The sequence below is a fragment of the Uranotaenia lowii genome, chromosome 2 (genome assembly GCF_029784155.1).
Source record: "Uranotaenia lowii strain MFRU-FL chromosome 2, ASM2978415v1, whole genome shotgun sequence".
Lineage (NCBI taxonomy): Eukaryota > Metazoa > Arthropoda > Insecta > Diptera > Culicidae > Uranotaenia > Uranotaenia lowii.
The window spans coordinates 407,079,458-407,099,910 of NC_073692.1; the positions used below are offsets into that span (position 1 = coordinate 407,079,458).

Consider the following 20,453-nt stretch of genomic DNA (forward strand, 5'->3'; position numbering starts at 1 on the left):
GCTTTTCTCCGAAGCGTTTGATAAAACGCTTGAGGTTTGTAGTTGCATAATTGCAGGCGCATTGGCTCAGTTGCATTGGATTTTGAAGCAGCTACGAATTTTTCCCGCCTTTTGCTATGCAATTGTCTAGAGCTACAATCTGTCTCAATAGGCGTTGGAAGCGCTGACGAATTTGGATGATGGTTTTGCATTAGTGCAAGTGGGATGCAGCTATAATTTCACCCAACTTTTGACAGTTCTAAAGGCGTTTTTCTTAAGGAGAGAAAGAATAACTCCGCTTCCATCGCTCTTTGGCCGTGATAGTTGATGAATGAATAAATAATTCATGTCAAAACGATCAACATTTTCCGAGTATGAAAAATTATTATGAAACATATCCTATTGATACAGGACCGCCTGTCGTAATTCTACGTTAACCTTGCGGTCGTGGCTTAAATACAACCTTTTTAACTTTTTATTAATCTTTTTCTTTTACCAACACAGCCAAAACTGATAAGCATCTTGGAAATTGAAAGACTTGCACCCTTCATTTTTCTTTTAAAAAAAAATTATGTTTAAAAGAAAAATGACACATTTAGGCATTGCAGATATCGCTACGGCCATGCCAAATACTGGAACAAGGGGAGGAATAAAGCGTGGAGTTTCCTATAAAACGCTTCCTTTGCCAATGGATAATGTGCATAATGTCCAAGTACTTTATATAAAAATCATACAATCAATGTTCCGCAAATCAACCATTTTTACTGGGCCTTCAGAGCCAAAAAATCGAAGTAGTCAATTTTTCCTTCTCCAACAAAATCATAAAAACAATCATGCATGACAACGACGATTCTGTATTTGAAACATTCCTGCAAAACATAATGTGGCAAAGAAGGACGCAGACTATCTGCTAACGAACGCCTCGATGATGATTGCCCTCCTTGATGTTTTTCAACCCTCTAAGATCACTACTAGTATGTACCTATCAGTTTTGAGCGACCTGTGGAGCAGGGATGCCAGATCGTTTTGTCAAAAGTCAGGACAACATGAAGAAAAAATCATAATTTTTCAGACACCATTCCGCTTAAATTCCATAAATAGAGGCGAAATGCAGGTACTGTAGACGTCCTAATTGATGTGCTGAGGCGAGCAGAATCTTGACTGGCCTGCAGTTTCAATGAAAATACAAAATTTTAATATCATCTGAACCGAACATTATTATCGGTTTTACTATTTTTTACAGATTTGTTCGGTATCCTGATAATTAATCTATAAATTCAATTGCAGTTTAGATATTTTTTTGAAAATCATTTGGAATTTGGAATTTTGAATCAAAACATCCGGAATGATTACAGCCTAAGCTAACCAGATATTTTCGCACTTTTTCGGACCAGGAAATCTCGGGGCTGACAGATTGCCACCAAACTTTTCATACGTAAGCAACACAACACTAGATAACTTAGCTGAAAATTTCATTCAATCCGCGATGCCAGGTAAATGTTTGACGTTTTGTAGTTAGGAAAAAAGGTAAACAAAAAAGTGTAAATTTTTGATGAATTTAAAACTCATTTTACTACGGCTTTTTACTTCAGAGATAATTTTTGAAAAAATATTGATAGCTACTAAGCGATTAATTGAGTTTCTAAAACTGGTGTTTATCTTGCGATTGCGAGTTTTTAAAAGTTTTTGAATGAAAAAGTGATATTTTCACAAAAACATTCATTCAAAAAAAAAATTTTGGAGATATTTGTAAGCTAAATTTACGAAAGTTCTGTTTTGGAAAGCATTCTATCAAGGGAAACCCCTGGTTGAAAAAACTGTGATTTTATTCTGTTTTCTGTTAACCAAAGTAACAAGTTTGATGGTTTTTTCTGGAACCAACGGAGTGTTTGAGATATTTTTTGTACCGAAAGAAGGTTTAAAATGATTTAGATTTTTTATGGATTTATTTAAGAGTTGTATTTCATTTATGAAAAATGCACTTCTGAAATGTTGCTCTTATGTGAGAGCTGTTTGTACATTTTTAGAAAAATTTTGTAAAAAAATCAAATGTATTTCTGTTGGCGTGTCTTGCAAGTACCTTATCATGACAAAATTTTGCTCAATAATTATTGAAAAATAACATAAGGAGCTAATTTCCTTTTAATTATATGCCTGTTCCTAAAAGCTTTCCAAATTCTCTAAACTCTTGTATGGATCACTTCGTGGCGCTACTGTTTGGTTAATATCTCCCATTCCATCCACGCGATCAGAAGTAATTCACAATAGGTGATGGACAGATCTTACGGGTTTTTCTAAAGGAGAGATAGAATAACTTTTCAATTCCATCACCCATAGAATTTGAAGCATGAATTTTGAGTATAGTTCTCAAATCAGAGCATACATTTTTCAAACATCATAGTTGACATGGTTGCTTTTGACATTTTTCTTCATCATCACGTTTCAAATCTCATTTGACTGCTAGTCAAGCTTTAAGGGACTGGAAAAGCTTGACTATCGTCATGGATTTCTGTTCACGTCACGGCTATTATTTTTCAAATCACGTACGTCAAAGCAAAATGACGGCGTCGGTTCAAAACATTTATGTATGATTGTAAAAAATTTGAGTATTTGGTTTGCTTGTTGGACTATCCTGGACTGATCTCTTAAAATCGGAAACATTGATTGTTTTTTCAGATTTTGTTTCAGCCACGACCACGACCACGATGATTTTTTTTACCTGAACAATATCCTGTCACAGTAAAAAAGACGGCGACGGAAAGAAGGCGAGGCGAGATTGTTTGCTTGGATACTCATTTAAAGGCGTCTGTTATGAATGCGACTGCTTTAACTTTTTCACAGTCACAATTTCTTGACTGATGACGGTGACTTTTTTACGCTCTGTCTCAAATATCTATCAACAAATAAGAAAAGTCTTGAAAAGCAGTAGTAGAATTGTTAACATGGGTTAGCATTTTGGTCGTTCATCCGTTTACTTAGCAATCTAAAATTTTGTGTTTAGAAAAAAACATTTGACTTGACATTTTTGGATACTTATGTGTTCGTCCACAAACCCCCTCCCCCTTTCCTTTTCTACGACCAGGCCATGTTTCAGATTAAGATCTCGCCTGAAGAGAGTAGATGAAAACGAAATTGGACGAATCGAGTTATTGTTTCTTAATATGTGTATCCACATGCCTGAATGAATAAACAAGTTTTTAAACCATATTAATATCAAGAAAAATGTTTTTGAAACTTGATGACAAATTTTGGTATTTTTTTTATGGGTCATACTGTATCACATTACAGCTTGGAATTGAAGTTGTTAATCCAAAATTTATAGATAGAAATTGAACTGGGATTTTGCCAACAGATTGGAATCACATCCAAGCTTTTAGGAGCTGATCATCGATGAAACTATTATATTCAAATTTCAAGTACTACACAAATATCACAAGGATGTGCATGTGTAAATTTTTTAAAAATTTCCCAATAATTGAATCTCTTGAATAATTGACGATACTCAGCGCTTTTACTCAGAAATCTCCATAAATAAAAATGTACTCATCTTCTTTCAATGAAGGTTATGAACACGAACACCACATAAGATGTGATCAATAAGTTAAAGTACGAAATGCTCCATAAAATTTTCATAAATAGAAACTTTAATTGAGCTCTCTAGTGCCACCATTATTGTGATGCGTGCATTTTGTCGTTTATTTAAAAACCACAAATTGAATAAATTTATAGATTTGAATACAATAAAATGTTGGAATCCATAGGTTGAAGTTTGAAAAATCGATTTTAAAATCATCACAATCGATAATATTTTATTTTTGTAAGGCGTTGGTTATCTTATTTAAAATTTATTCTGAAAGGTTCGATTAAAATTATATGTCCAGTCTAATTCCAATTTGAAAATATTAATTCCCATTTTCTCGTTCCACTTTCAGTGAAAACCGTGACATTGGAGCCAGGAGGTCGCCACCACCAACCCGTGACAACGACGCCGACAACGCAAACCAAGTGGGACGCAACGGAACCGCCGAGTCGTTGTTTGAGGAAAAGTTCCTCCGTTCGGCAGCAAAAACGTCGCCGGCCACGGATCCCCCCTTTCGACACTAGCCACCGTAGCCATAGCCGTTATGGCCACTAAGGTGGACGGCACCGGAACAGGTGGTCCCCGGAACAATGGCCACGAGATGGCTCCGCTCAATACGAGGGCCCGCGGTGATGGGACGCACGGGGTGACCATAATGCTCTCGCCACCGGACCGGAGCTCGATCGGATCCCGGGAGGCAGCCGGACTGCCCGATGGAGATCCGGAACGGGCTGCCTGGTCCGGCAAGATGCAATTCTTTCTCAGTATTATCGGCTACTCGGTCGGGTTGGGAAATATCTGGCGGTTTCCGTACCTTTGTCAGCAGAATGGAGGCGGTGAGTGGTTTTTTTCTTAATGTTACCTTCATAATGCCTTTTGATTCCCTAATTCTCCTATATTTTGTAAATAATCCAGCAAAACACTAATTCTAGAGTTTGTTTTGATTTAGTCGTATGAGCCACTCAACGAGTTTCGAGAAAATCCCTGTGGAAGTTCCGAAACACCTTTTTAATTCTAGATTTGAAACTATAGTTTAGAATTGTCTGAAAACTTGGTATTAGATTGTGAACATGATTAAGAAATCACCTATGTATTAGACATGCGCATTAATTTTGATCTTATTAGCTAAAATGTACTTACAACCTTTTGCATTGATCGTGTGGCACAAACGTCGTTTTGTAATTTGAAGAATCCATTCTGAAAACATGATTGTATTTGTCCATGACTTCGCAATTTCGTTTGAAGTTGTATGAAGAAAGGGTCAAAAGAATCGAGAGCACGCAGATTACTTGGAAGTGCCCGTTTAGATGTTTCTTGGATCGGGTTTCCTCGGTACTGTCCATCGCAGCAATATTCCTACAAACTTGACACTGCTGGCTTTCACCTGTGACTTTGTTGACCGACCTAGGGCAGCATAAACGCATCCAACTCTGACGAATGTTTAGGATGCATCTGTTGTAGAACAAAATAAAAGTTAAATTTCTCGCCAAGTGAAAAATGACACTTATTTTACTTACCCAGTCACAAATTCTACCTTAAAATTCAACTAGGACAGTTAAAATCACTCATACAAACTTTTTTGTATTAATTAATCATCATTTTTCACAACATTTCAACACTTTCCTAAAGACTTTCAGCGAAAGTGCAAAAGGACCGATGAACCAAATCCCCGAACTTTTGTTTTGCGACCAATTGCATGCACGTCAACACAGAGCAACGCAAAACGTCGTTAAAACCAATTACACTCGAAAATGGAAAAAGTCATTATACGTCTTAAATTCAAATAATTTTGCTGAAGTAATTTACCGACTAAACTGAACCAAGTTTTTAACGAAGATAGATTACATGTTTAACCACCATTTACAGTCAAAAACTCAGTTTTGTTTATAATGGTTCATACGACCTAATCAAAACAAACTCTAGAATTTTTACCCAGCAAATTTTGAACAAAAATAGACCTATGTGGAGTGATTTTTTTTCCGAGATATCAAATGAAGGCTATTTGAACTACCACACGCTATGTAAAATGGAGTTATGGCAGATTTTACCCTTAGTTTCCCTATATTTTTCAATTAATTATGAAAAAGCATGTTCGGACTTGAAAATCTTTTAGTTTTATTTTGAATGCTGGTACCTATATTTTGCTATGGACAGCTAAAGTAGCATCAAATGTCAAGGTTTTTATAGCTGTAGATATTGAAATAATGAGCGTGGTTAGAGTTAGCTAGTGCAACCTAGTTCAAGTTCAAGCGACATTCGATGTTGACATTTTTTTTGTTTATATCAACTCGGCACACTGGGTGAAAATCGATCATATATCGCGATAGAAAAAAAAAAAGGTCTGAGTTCCATCAGACCGTTCTACGTGAATGATACCTATCAGATTTTTATTTATTTTTTTAAGTTAATTATCGAATGAATTTCAATTTGAGCTGATAGCTAAGTAGGTTCACAACTGGTCCACTATGCTCGAATTAAAATCCGCAAAGACGCCACCATTATAGTTGGTGGTACCCATTAGTAGGTACCTAGTAGATAAGTAGCTAAATATAACTATGCATAGGTAATGTTGATCGTCGGATAGACGTAATGTGATTGTTGCTATTGGAATTGTTGCAGAGTCTTTTGCCGGCGGCAGCAGTGATTTTGTTTTTCCGGATGACTGAACCGGAACTAAAAATATAAGAGCGAAACAACCAATGCAAAACGTCAAAAGGTCATCCCGTGGGAAGTAGCAGGAAATAGCGGATGCACTTTGGTAAAAGCAAATAAAAATAGCTTGGAAATTAAGTCATTTGCTCTTTTAAATCATGTAATGAGTGCTGATATTTTTGTTCCAGATTTTGATTTATTCAACAAACCTTTGATTTGGTAAACATTTTCATTCTGATTTTGGGAGACTCAATCTAAATCCTTAATCTTCTCAATGCAGTGTTCGGTAAAATTCAACTGTTGGTTCTTTCGAAAAAAGCAACGTGGAAAACAACAAGATGGATGACCGCAAAAAGCAATATAGTTCAATTGCCAAGTTCGCCATCACACCGAGGAGGCATCACCTTCTTCATTGATCAACGTCGTTCGTCAATGCATCTATTGTCGATGCATCAACAGCACCGAGGAATCATTTCCAATCAGCGGCAATTAGAGTCAATCGCGAATCGATTACGATCGCTCTGGCTGGGTGAGGAAGATTTCCTTCTAACTAGTGCAAGTGAAGCATCGATTTCTCGCCCCCGGCTACAACAACTGATCAATCGGTAGCAATAATTCATGATGATGACTGCGAAAGGTGTAGGCCAGAAGGCGTCTTCTTCAGTTTTCTAGGCTGATAAACAGAAGAAAATGGGTGGAGTTGAAGAGGGTTGTGGAATTAAAAAATATGGTCCTGCCAAGTTCTCTTCTGTACGGCGAACTTGACCAAGTGGCCGATGAGAAGGAAGACGGTAGGTACATGCTTTGGCATGCGAATATCTAATAATATTGCTACGCAGCAATAGCAGTTATTGTCGGCGGCGGCGGTTGGTTAGTTGGGAACACCCATCTTTTCAGTTGCTCATATTATGAATGTATCTTTGCTCAAGTGCATAGACATTTGCAAAATCTAGGTCAAGATACATACATCCTACAACTGATGCAATTTCAACCGTCAGACAGCTCTCACCGACAGCTGTCGCGACCGTTTTGATAAGTAGGTATATGCCATTCCATGCATTAACCATACTGTGGAAAACTTCTAACCGCACTACTGATGAATGAAGAAAATAACATACCAAATTACAATTTTATTAGGTTTTTTCAGCACGAACGAACCTAAGGCTATATATAATTTTCAAAAATCATCATCATGTGAAGCTAAACCCGAAGCTTCTCCTAAGTAAATAAATTGAACAATTATGATTTGTAATCCTTAAAATTGGATTTCAGTATCAATTTAGTGAACAACTAAAATGGTTGTCACTCGAGTCGAGTTCATAACGAGCATAAATTGTCTCCACAACAAGCGAAGGAGGTGGAAAAAGTAAAATGGCTGATGGCTCTCAGACGTGCGAGTTAGCCTTCTCACGCCGTTCGGATCAATACAACCCGAAGCAAACTTTCAAATCGTCACAAATCTTTTCTTTTTTTTTTAATCGGAAAAATATGAAAATATGAATGATTAACTTCCGGTGACTACCGGAAGTACCCCAACTGATATGCCGAAAAAAAACTTACATATTTGCCGTTAGGGTCTATATGACCCGAGAATTTGTGTGCATTCCCTGATGACATATCTGATTCTCGTTATTTCAGATTCATTGTTTAGCCTTCATCCGTCTCTGAAATTTTTACCTGTTACAGTCCCTGAAGGTCAATTTGTCACTCCTGACAAAAACCACTACATCTCTCTTGTTTCCCAACCGATTTTTTACGAAATTTATAGTTTTTCCAACCTCTTTATGTAACTCAAATATGTTTTTCAGCCATTATTCATCAACAACAATTCAGTTTTCCGTTATTCAAAGTTTAAGAAAAAAAATCATAAAAACATGCTTCGGAAAAAGACTGTAGATCAGCTACAGAATGCTCAAAAACATTTCATTAAGATTCTGAAAAAGCTGAAGTTAGAAGCTATACGTTGCACATATTTTCTTGAAATTTTTAAGATCGTGACCATAAAAATATAAAAAAGTGGTGTAAAAACCGTACTTCTCAATCAATGAATCGTCAAAAGTGTTGAAATCACACCATTTTTAAAAGAGGATAAGAAAGTGGACGTTATTTGGCACATTTTTGCATTTTTAGATTTTCAAAATACGAAACACAGAATTTTTGACGAATTTTCGAAAGTAGCTGTTTTTCGAACCTTTTGTCAATTTTCAATTTCAGAGATTTTCTAAGAATTATATTCAACTTTGCATTGGACTTTGAGTATATTCACGCTAGATTTAGCTTAGCTTAGCTTAGCTTGATTGACTACTCACATCCACCTTTAATCATTGAATCCATTGACCTTGACAAGTTTAAGTTATTTTTGAATGTTTTCAATCTGGAAAATATCAATATGAAAATAAAAACATTTCGAATTCCATGATCGCTGGCGTGGCTCAGTAGAACTAGTTCCACATCGCCAATGGTTGCTACTCCGTGATTGACCGAGGCCATCGGTTTTGTTCAAAGGTCAAATGAATGGAACCTGGGATTGGCTACACATTCACAATGCTCAAACCTGATGCTCTCTCTTTGAACATCAATAACGGCGCCGGCCACGTGCTAGTAGTCAATTGATAGATTGGAAAAGGTAGAAAAGGATGAAAGATCAGTTTTGTGCTTTAGGACCGAGGTCACCTCTGCGTCCTAGCAAAAGAATTTTGGTTTGGAGGTTTGGGTTAAAGGATTGGATCGGGAGACACTTTTGACTAGTGTGATCAAAACTATTGTCATTACTGAAACCTAAAAAAAATCTGCCTTTATTTTGAATTTTTTGAAAAGATTTGTTTCTCAGCTAGAATTAGTGAATTAATGGATAAGATTAACTAGTTGAAAACGTGTTTAACGAACTTTATTGTTTTGATTGAAGAACTGAAACGTTTGAGTATATTCACGCTAGATGTCCGTAAAAAGTTTGAAGCTATGATCATTTAGAATCCGGGCACTTCCGGGACCTATGGAAGTGCTATGCAGGAAGAAACGGTGACATTTAGAGGTAGTCTTCTTTGTTTATTTGTCTATTCATTGTATCAATCGTTATTTAAAACTGACTGATTTGAAGCTTCCACATACCGTCAGGCACCTCAAGTGCTAGACATCAATTTTTTTTTCTCCTTTTTTATCTCTGGAACACCTAAGTGAGACTTTTCAACAGATTATTTTTTGGCTGGAAACCATCCAGGTTCCCGTTAAACAGTTCATTTGGCTGTCCATACATAACGATTTTTTTTTTAATATTTCCCCGTTAGCTACCCAGCTGTTTTGCACACGATTAGCCCACCGTATTTTGTGTATTATTAGACTGAGTCGATTTGGGGTCATTTTTGAATTTCTCAAACCCTGGGGTCTTAAAAGCTTCGTCTTAGTCTATAACTTATCCATGATTTTTGGGAGAATTTTTGAGTAACGTTTACATGAGTAAATTTGAACTTTTAGGTTTGTATGGGAAAATTGAATATTTTGTACTGAAAAATCAACATCATTTGTGTTTCTTCTGTAGAACCGAGCTAGCTGACAGTTTTTGTGCCAATTTATAAAATTCCTAAAGGAAATTTTCCGCTAAACAACTTTGTCGAAGACCGCAACTTCATATCTAATTAGGTTAACAAGTTATAAACTATTTAACAGAGGTATGTCTTTTCGCATTGATAAACAATAAATTCAATTGACATCCCTGCAGGGTGCCTATCAAGGCATTGCATGGCTACTTTTCATGCAATACTTCGCGAAGCTCCAGCAGTGATGTCTATTGAATTTATTGTTTATCAATGCGGAAAGACATACCTCTGTTAAATAGTTTATAACTTTTTAACCTAATTAGATACGAAGTTACGGTCTTCGACAAAGTTGTTTAGCGGAAAATTTCCTTTAGGAATTTTATAAATTGGCACAAAAACTGTCAGCTAGCTCGGTTCTACAGAAGAAACAAAAATGATTTTGATTTTTCAGTACAAAATATTCAATTTTCCCATACAAATCTAAAAGTTCAAATTTACTCATGTAAACGTTACTTAAAAATTCTGCAAAAAATCATGGATGAGTTTTGGACCAATACAAAGCTTTTAAGACCCCAGGGTTTGAGAAATTCAAAAATGACCCCAAATCGACTCAGTCTAGTGTATTATCCCGAAGGGCAGCTTTATACTATGTATAAATGAAGTCAGGCCTGCTTATCAGTGATGGTAAATTTCGCCCGTCACGCTTGACCCGACTAGTTTTGTTTCATCAAACGACTGGCACTGTTCTCAATTGACGGAGCCTCACTACTCGCATGACGGATAAAGCACGACAACAATCAACATTTCTCCATCATCGACTGGCGAAGCTCCTACACATGGTCAAAATTTCTCCTGAGCAGTGTGCCAAATATTCGTTTCCGCGTAGCCGCGCAACACTTATTCCTGTCACAATGAAGCTTTTCGACTTTCAAGCTCACATGAAGTCATCATTGCTGTCAGTCTTATCCAATTGAACGAATACTAGCCCGGCTTTCAGTTCAATAGGAATGAAAGCTGGAAACCGCCTTTCAATTTTCGATGACTGTGTGCGCTGTTCATATTCATATTCATTTGAAAGGCAGACATTTTCAGTCATGAAGGATTGAAAGAGCACCAAGGAAGCCTTGAATACAGCAACAACAACAAACCCTACTGTGTGCGGCGGTGTGAAGGACATGATGCGGTGTATGCCAATTCGATTGCACACAAGATTGTTTTGATGTGTGTTGCTTTCAGTGATTATCTTGGAATTAAGGATTGTTCTGGCATACATACGTTCATCTTTCCAATTCTAGTTATATTTCATAGAAATTCAAAATATGAAAAAAAACACTAGCTTAATTTTTGGTTATCTTTCGATTTGAAAAGTAATGATCTTCAAACTTTGTCCTAAGTAGGCGACGGATTACGCGATTTCCATTACAGCTAGCATATAAAACATCTCGTAGTCCCTTTTTGTTCGGAATATGGAAGAAAAAAAATCAGGAAGCAAAAATTTTGTTCAAGGACCTGCAAAAAAAAATCATGAACAAAAACATCAATCATTTTCAATTGAATATGACTGGAGTGGCTTTCAAATGAATTTGAAAGGATTTTGACAGGAAATGAATATGGTAAAAAGCTCCTTTACTTTGAAAGATGCAAGTATGAAAGCTATTTAAAAGCTTTGACTTTGACAGTGAGGATGCTGTCAGTTGAATGAAGATTGAGCTTTGACTGTGAAAATTTTGAACACTGCTTTGAACACTTCGATCGGCTGCTGACGGCAGGTACAACTAATTGAACGACTTGCTGGCAGAGACCAACAATAGCAATAAAAAACCGAAAACGGGCTTGCTGGCAGAAGCAACAATAATAATAAATTCTTTTCTTTTTCGTCTCCGGTCGTCTTCGGCTTGCTGGCAGGAGCAACAATAATAATAAATGCGTTTCTTTTTCGTCCCCAGTCGTTTGAATGCGATTGCTTGACTAGGTCATTCTTTTAGCTTCAAATGACTGGGGAATGAATGACTGGCAAACGAAGTGACTGGTCGTTAAGGAACAGTCAATTGAGTTTGACGGACCAAGAGGCTTCACAGTCACAGCTTCACGCCTCATGACGATGACTTTTGCCAAGCCTGCTGCTTATTATCCTACTAGACGAACCGGTAAATTTTTTTATTTTTTATCACATCCCCAATCGAATTTTTCGGATAGCGTTCGATAAAACCTCTACCTACGCTTGATAAATATCTTACCACCATGGATTCAATCATCTTCACCTTTATTCAAATTTCAGCTCACTGTTAGATACTATATGACTTCTTAAACGGTTTACCATATGAAATTCGGTCGAATTGTAGATTACCGGTCGTTTTTTGTCTTTCAATGGAATTTTGCATGATTTTTCTCGATCCTGCCCAAAGAATTTGGTCCATGAGATTCTGTATTGGACGCTATCTCGGAAACCACTTGACGAATTGTCATCATTACATTACTAAGAAGCTTTACTGAAAATTTCATGTCGTTGTTGTATGTTTATTTAAAGAGGGTTTTTAGCCTTTAACTTTTACCCTCCCACAAAAACTAATGTCCGTGTACATTCATTTTGCTTAAATAAACTATTCTCTTTAAGAAACTTCACAAGGTTTTTCATGGACTCAATATTATCACAAATTATTTCATCAAGGTTTTCACCTAACTTGAACCGCTAATCACACTGATATGACACTTAGAACAAAAGTTCGATTATTTTGTGGCTAATTTTTTTGTCAAATTTTGCAGATTCGCAATTCCGACGGTAGGTGGCGAACCTGCAAAATGTAACAAAAAAATGCCCTGTAGGAAAAATGTACCTGTTTAGCCCGATTTTGTCGAAGGTTTTGCCTATTTTTGTTTGAAAGTTGGATAACACTTTCTAACTGGGATAGCATTTCTTCAAATCGATCGATGTGCACTCTGGAATCGACATTGCGTACTGTTGGAAAAATTATCCAACAAACGAAATCGAGTGTCTAGTCAGTATGGTCAGTGCTTGAACTGTTATCTTGAATCATCATACGACTTGCATTCCTTCAGAAAATGTTCAACGGACAACGATGTTTTGCATGGGGTGCAAATAGGTGCAGGATGTTTTGCTATCAGGTATCCATGAGTCAATCGGGTGTGTCCTATACGGATTCTTGTGATAACACGTTGTTGTTCTCGGTTTGATAGATCTTGCCATTTTCCAAGTTGAGGTTTTATCCTTCGCAGTTGAAAATTTCATCACTTTCCATTCATGCATTCAAAACTTATTCACAATACAAAATGTTGCATTTTTTCGAATACATCCTTAAACGTGGTAACAGTCAGCTTTTCCCATCAATTATTCCATCAATAATTATTCTAGGTCATAGGTCGGCAACCTGCGGCTCGCGAGCCGCATGCGGCTCTTTGGATATAAAGCTGCGGCTCTTTAGCTCACTGCTTAAACACCAGGATATATTTTTCAATAAAATTTAAAAAAAATCGTCCTTAACCTATGTTTGAGTCTTGTGACCCGGAACACGAAATTTAAGAAGTAAAACTTTGAAGATTACATCCGCTGCAGGAACAAGTGGAAAGGAACAAATGCTTTTGGCTTTAACTACCTGTTTCTGAAGCATCAGCAGCAAGATTAAAATTTAATTTATAACTAACCGTAAATGCAAAGAATAGCTGTTGTTTTAAAACAACAAAAACTGAAACCAAGTTATTTATTTTCAAAAATAATTTTGAATCAATCGAACACAAAAATTGAGCTACAGCTAACAGGAAAATCAAAGTCTATTATTTACAAAAAGGTGTTCCTAGAAAGCCTCTGTTTTGTTATTAAACAACGTAACCATAATGAAGTTTTATATTTTGAGCACTCATAATAATTTTTTGCTCTCCTTGAAAAAAGATGAGTTGATATTTATAAAATAGTTCTTCAAATAATCAACCATTTCGAAAACTTTTACAACTTTGACGCGAAAAAACATTAAAAAATTGGAAAAGCCATCTCAATCTAATCCTATTTATTTTAATTGAAAACGAAATTTTCAATCTACCTGAACATATTCCTACAGGTATACCTCGTAATATTGCCTGGTTTTAACCGGGCTTGCCCGGATTTTAAAAGTAGAAATTGGGTGCGGTCGACTAAAATCCCGTTTTTCTTTTGTATTATTAATAATTTTTGCGAAATTCCATATATTAAACTTTTTTAGCGAAATGAATTCGCATGCATGTTTTGGAATTTTGAGATAAGATTTAAACATCAGCGGGATGTGCCTTGATAAAAATAATTTTTCATGTTTTTTTTTTATCTTTTCTCTTGCCTTTTTTTTAGAAAATATGTAGATTTTTTCTGAATTTGCCCAGATATTTCCCGGTTTTGAATTTAACAATTTGGAAACCCATTGCCCGAATTTTCCCGGCCTGAATACCTACAGAAAACAGGTCTTGAAAGCTTCTTCATGACATAAAGGGTTAAAAAGTGAAAAGATACATAAAATTCAAATACAAAATTCCAAAACTAAGATTTCAGAACTACAAATAATAGTTTGATAGCTTTTAAAACTCGAAAAATTAAAATTTTAATTCTGTTTGAAAAAAAATTTTAATTCTGTTTGAAACGGGTTCAATGACTAGATTGACCTTTACCCCCAGAAGCAGTTATTTTTTAAATTAAATATTTTAATTTAAATTGTATGTATCTAAATATTAAAAAAAGAAAATCATTAAGTTTTTGAACACATCTAAGAGGTGCAAAAAGCTCACAAATTTTAAATTTCAGTAACGGACATTTTTTTCTTCGTTTTGGTTTTTTTTTCGCAACATTAAAAGATTCCTTGAACCGATCCTGCCATTTAAAATGTACTGTATCTTTATTATTTTCCACGAATTTTGAATGAAAACTAGGAGATTACATTTAAAAAAAATTATACTGGTCAAACAAGAGATTATTTCCAGTTATTTGAGGTTAAGCTTACATTGATAAATAATCTGCAATGCATTGAATTTCATTTTTTGTTCAATTCTCCGGCTCCGTAAAAACACCACGGAGGAAAGCATCCCTGGTTTTGGTTCCTCTTGCTATTTCCAATTCGCAATCGAGAACAATAGATCAATGATTTCTGATGACATGTGATGATGATAAAGGCGGTACAAATGTTTACTTCAGGCTCTCCTCTGAACCTGCTTGATCACCAAGTGGTCCTCTCAACTCGCTTCCTGGTGATTTTTCATTCATTTCAGGCTGTTTTCTGAACCATCTCCAGCACCAAGCTGTCTACTCACTGTCACTGTCTACTGTCTACGCTGTGGTGATCTTCCATTTTCGTAAATACCTTCCACTTTTAAGCAAGACCGAAATTTTTCAATTTTTTTCCACGTGAGAAAAGCCGTTCTTCTTTTTTGACACACGTCATAAATCTGCTTTTATTTTCCTCCGCTTGCTGTGATGCGTACTCAAACATTCTTTTTCCGAAACTTCTCCCCATCTCTTTCCCTCCTTAACTCTGTTCGCTAACGGTACCAGCATATACCGAACTGCTAGCGGATTGCATTTTTCTAACGTTCTACTCGGCACTGATATAAATCCTTATTTATTTGTAACCAATTTTCAACATAGGTTTTTAATATATGCATGTTTATTTACTGTTCAATGATTATTGTTAGGAGTACGTGAGTCTGTCAGTTATAAACTTTAGTTCAGGTTAAGGATATTTAAACTATTCACACTACCGTACTCTACACTACGCCTATAAGCGGTGTTTTTCCATTCATTTATTTCAAGCTGTCCTCTTGACGAGCTTGATCACCAAGCTGTCATCTCAACTCGCTCATAGGTGCTTTTTGAATGTATTTCAAGCTGTTCTCACAAAATCCGCTACAACTATCTGCACACTTGTGGCGGATTGCCTATGTGCTGTCTGGGTATAATTCATCCACTCAGTGAGAGTGTCCTTTTTTTCTATTCCTACCATTTCATTGCCCAATACTTTCATATTGAGAAGAACTGCGGCAGTCATATTAGTTTATTCAGAAGCTTCGACATTATCCGAACTAGGTTATCTTTTTACAAAACGATAATCATCAAAAGTTAGAGAGCATTGTCTTTTTGTTGACGAGTTTCTTTCAGTATGAAAATGCCTCAGACTGATTTACGACAGCCAGACAAAACCATCAATCATACCGGGAAGCGCACCATTGAAAGTAGTTCACCAGATACAAGTTTTTACACTTTTCTACCTTTCCCATGAACAATTGCTGTTGACAGAACTAACAGAAAAAAAATCCCCCGGTATAACTTCAACAATTACGGTAAAAGGGAATTATCCCACAAACCACTTTTCGCAATGTTTGAAGTTTTGCATGCGGTTAACATTTAGAACCGAGTCCCTACGCCGGATTGACGGTCTTTGATGCAACCATTACTTGACTGCAACTGTTCCGGTTCCGGAACAGCCTTGTCCGGCAGTAGGTACAAATTAGAGGGGTTTACTAACGAGCCTCTATAATCAAAAGAGACGAAATGTCACGATTGGAATTTTCGATTTTCTGTCAGTGTCATTCCAATCGAGCAAAAGACTTGTCAAACTGGAAAATTTGGAATTGCGAAAGCGGCGGTAGCGAAAGTATTATCATTCATATCTGTAAACAAAGGGTAATCAAAACACATGTTTTTGAATGCTCTATTTCGATTAGAAGCTAGATTCTCAAGGTCTTATTTCTTGGTACTGAATTGGTAAAGTTATAATTTTTTAATGATAAATATGTTGGATTTTTTTTAATTTTAAGTTTTCATTGCCAGCACAAGATGTTGCCGGATCAGCGGAGTCGAAAGGGAAAGTTTATCAATGAAAGTTGCGGATTCCAGTATAGAATCCCCCGAAAGATGGCAGAATGCGAGCAATTTCTCCCGTTTTTTTGGTTCAGTCGGGAACCGGAAGAAAAATATATTTTTAAATCCGGGGCAGGTTTTGTTAGAACAATTCTTTGCCAAACACTCCATGATTGACTTTTTTTTTCTATTGATGACAATAACAAAAAACAGCTTAGTTAAAACAGCAGACTAGACCAAAAACCACTTCCGAATAAAAATAAACGCAACCAGAATTGAAGTCATGTGAAGTTTGAAGCAAAGCAGTGCTGCGCCCAAATGCAAGCGGGGTTGCTGTATGATTTATTCTTGAAAGGATCAGATTGCGTCTCTTTTGTTTTTATTACAGGCTCTTTAGGGTTTACCACCAAGTTGCAAACTCTGCTGCTGCTGGTACTGCTTCAAAGTCAAACAACATCTAACTTTGGCTGGCAGTATACTCAGTAGACCGGTGGTTTCTATAGTTACCTGAAGTCAATATTGCGGAAAGGTGAGCAACATCGTCATCACCATCATCATCATCATCATCATCATGGACGAACGTTGAGCGTTGACTGCAGCTTGATTGTCGACACGTTTTTTTGAGACCGTTGTTTGTTCGTGGAAAAGTTGAAATTGGGAAAAGTTTGCTACTGGAAGCAAACAATTTTAATTATCGGCTAAGGTAAGGAAATTTGAACCAGATACCAATTTACTAGGAATGTATTTTTGTTCTGCAAAACCCTGTTAATTGTTTGAGTATTAAGAAGAAAAGTTGATTATATCGGAACCTGCTTTCAATTCTTATACTATTTTAAAATTTAGCTCTAAAATCCAATTGTTTCATTTCTGGACAGACTTTTTATTGCAGGGCTCTCAGTAACCGAATGCAGAAAATACCCATTTCTTACAATGGCGACCGTCAAAAATTGAAATAAGATGATTGTTCCAGTGTGGGAATTTGTTGACATTCCTGGATAGCAATGATTTTTTAAATGATCACCGTAACAATTAAATGTAACTAAATTTGAGTGATTTTTATATTTTTTTTCCTTTGATGTATCTCGCGAGTTTAATGCGTTTCTTTGTGAAATGCCCGAGAGTTCTGACCAGTAAAATTTAGATCCATCCCGGGTAACATTCGAAATTGTCCGTCCCAGTCTAGGCATTGTCAATTAGTTGATAATAGCAAGTACGAAACTATTTTGAAATAAAAACTTGGTAAAAAACATTTATACATACAAATCGATCACTATCGTAGAGAAAATCTCTTTCAGTGTCTCTACATGTCTTCAACTTCCTCCCTTCTGAGAAGGGTGCAATTTCTTCAATGCTACTTGAGCTAGGGAGGAATGCGTTGGCGTACTGATAGTATTGTGGTGCAAATGCAAGCTGATTGTGGCTTCTTCTTTCACCAGACCGATCTTGTGTTTATTTACGATTAACTATAGTAGCTTCGAAGAAAGAAAATATGCTAATCTAACCACCCATCGACAGAGCGATGATTGTGGTCGATGTTGTTGGTCTGTAATTTAAAACCTGATGGATCTGATTGGACCATTTGTATCATCAAGCACGAAAGACGACGACAGGCAAATATAAAGTCATTCGAAGTCGAAGGAGGAAAAAATACCAAACCTAATCCGATCCATTCTGGCGAATGGAAACTTTCCACTTTAAGAATGGATGTTTATCGGTAGCTTGTTGCAACTTTAAACGAATGTGATGACTACACGGAGTTTTAACTTTTTTAAGGCGGATATTTTTAAAGTTAATGTTTCAAGGATTTTGAAATCAGTGTCACAACCTGTGGAGTGAAGCACCTTCAATAGCATATACCTTTTTTTTGCCGTTATATAGGTTTAGGTTTTAAATTAATCATAGCATTCGTCCACATTTTTAAATCACAAATCTGTGAGGAAGGATCAGTGCAAGTCGAAAAGCGTATAGCGAGTAGGTAAAATTAAAATTTAAAACTAATTTCCAGTGACGCTAATTCATTGTGAACTTGTTTAAAATGTAGATTACCTAAATACAGATAGTGCCAGAAACTCTAAACAGTATTTGTATAACTTCGAAATCAAACCAGCAGATAATTAAAAGATCTTCAAATTTCAATAAGAACCTAACCTGCAATTTCCTACAGCTCACGTGTTTGGGGATGTTATTTAAGTGCGAACAAAGCAAGGAGATTGAGAAAATCATCATTAAACAAATTGTGAAAATAACTTAGACTAATAAGGCATGTTTTACCTTTCCTTAAAGGAATTTATTAACGCTGCCGCCCCTACACAAATGACAAAATAGTTTATAATAAAGGCTGTTTAAAATATCGGAAAATAAGTTCTCTCTCTGTTAGTCGCTAGCGCAACACTCAGAGTAACGAATTCGAAATTAAGAATTTAAAATTCCAATTTTCAATCATACGATTGAAACCTATAGTTGATTTTGCCAGTGTCAATTTTCACTTCGTTCGGTTTTTATTTGCCAAAACCGGTATGAAGGAAATTTTCCTCCAACAGACTGAGCCAAATCGTTAGTGGCCAAATTCCATTTTCGATACACACATACACATATTTTAGCCAGCAAACATCAATTTCGTCCAGCTTCCCCCAGACACAGTCACTCGTGAAGCAGCAAATTCGGAAGGAATTTTCTTCCCCAGAATGCCAATATGAGTGGAAAATCGTTTTTGGCACCGTTTCTTCAGGCTAGCAGGTACCTGAGCAAACCAAAATCAATTTTGGATTGGAATGTAAATTTTGAGATCAAAATTGTTAATTTACTTGACATCGAGATTTGTTTAAAAATTTGTTATAAATTATAACATGCCAATTTTTTTCTGAGGGGGGCGGGGGCTGAGGGAGAATTAGATGAAACATTCATCCTTTAAAAACTTGAAAGCTTTTTAAAACGAGCATGAAATAAGATAATTTTAAATCAAATAGTATTATTTAAAATCCTTTAAGTTAAAATATTCAGTCCACAAAATTTTCATTCTAAAACAGGAAAATCTGAAGATGCAATTGAATGTAAGCAAATGTAATAAATTTTACTGTGAGTCTTGGAAGAAATATGAACTCTGAATGCTCTGAAATTCAACGTGTTATTTTTCGGCAACGGCAAGTTCAACGAATATGTTATTTTTGAAATACTTCGCATCGTTTTTTTTTTTTTTATTTTCAAAGCTAAATTTCATCGTTCAATTCACAATTGAATTAGTTATTTTTTTCAAAAGCAACAATTAGGCTTTAAGCGAGAAACGAGATATCCTGTCTTTGGTGGCAAATGAAAATTTGTTCTAAATCAACTAAAATACTTAAATAAAATTTTATAATACATCAATAAGAGGTTATACTTACATGGTTCTTGGGATATCACTACATTTCAAACTGTTGCACAACGGGGAAAAATGTATAAATTGCGAAAATATTCAATATCTTCCTTCCTTCACGAACCAAATCTATGAAAATATTCTTTCCACTTTCCTTTAGCGAAAATGTGCGGAGGATCCATTGAACATCTTTTTTTCAGACGCCGCAGAAATTTACGAACGCAAATATAGTGATTTTTTAACCACTAATTTCCCTTTATTTTGTAAAAATCCAGGAAAACACTGATTTTGACTTGAAATTTTTGAACAAAAACAGGTACATTAGACTGGCCCATAACAAAAAAAAAATACTTATATTCCACGCGGCACCCCCAAGGTTGGTGCCTTTAGGTGAAAAATGACTTTCTGGAAGTGTCAGGTCAGTTGGCAGAAGCACGAGCTGGCGCAAAGGACTTGAAATTTGTATGGAGATTTTCGACAAAATGTATGCAAAATCGACATACTTTCACTCTTTGTGTTCTAAAATAT

The 20,453-nt window shown here is 36.0% G+C and overlaps 1 protein-coding gene across 13 annotated transcripts in view; it reads left to right on the forward strand.

Annotated features, from left to right (window-relative positions):
• Window positions 1–20,453, forward strand: part of LOC129749106 (sodium-dependent neutral amino acid transporter B(0)AT3) — a 157,710-nt gene that overhangs the window by 60,277 nt on the left and 76,980 nt on the right. For all 13 annotated transcript variants that reach the window (XR_008737927.1, XM_055743971.1, XM_055743983.1 and 10 more), the window contains exon 3: window positions 3,912–4,395. Coding sequence is in view for 12 of the 13 variants with exons in the window: in XM_055743971.1 (XP_055599946.1) it covers window positions 4,104–4,395 (292 nt within the window). In the remaining variant the exon portion in view is untranslated. The remainder of the gene's footprint in view (window positions 1–3,911; window positions 4,396–20,453) is intronic.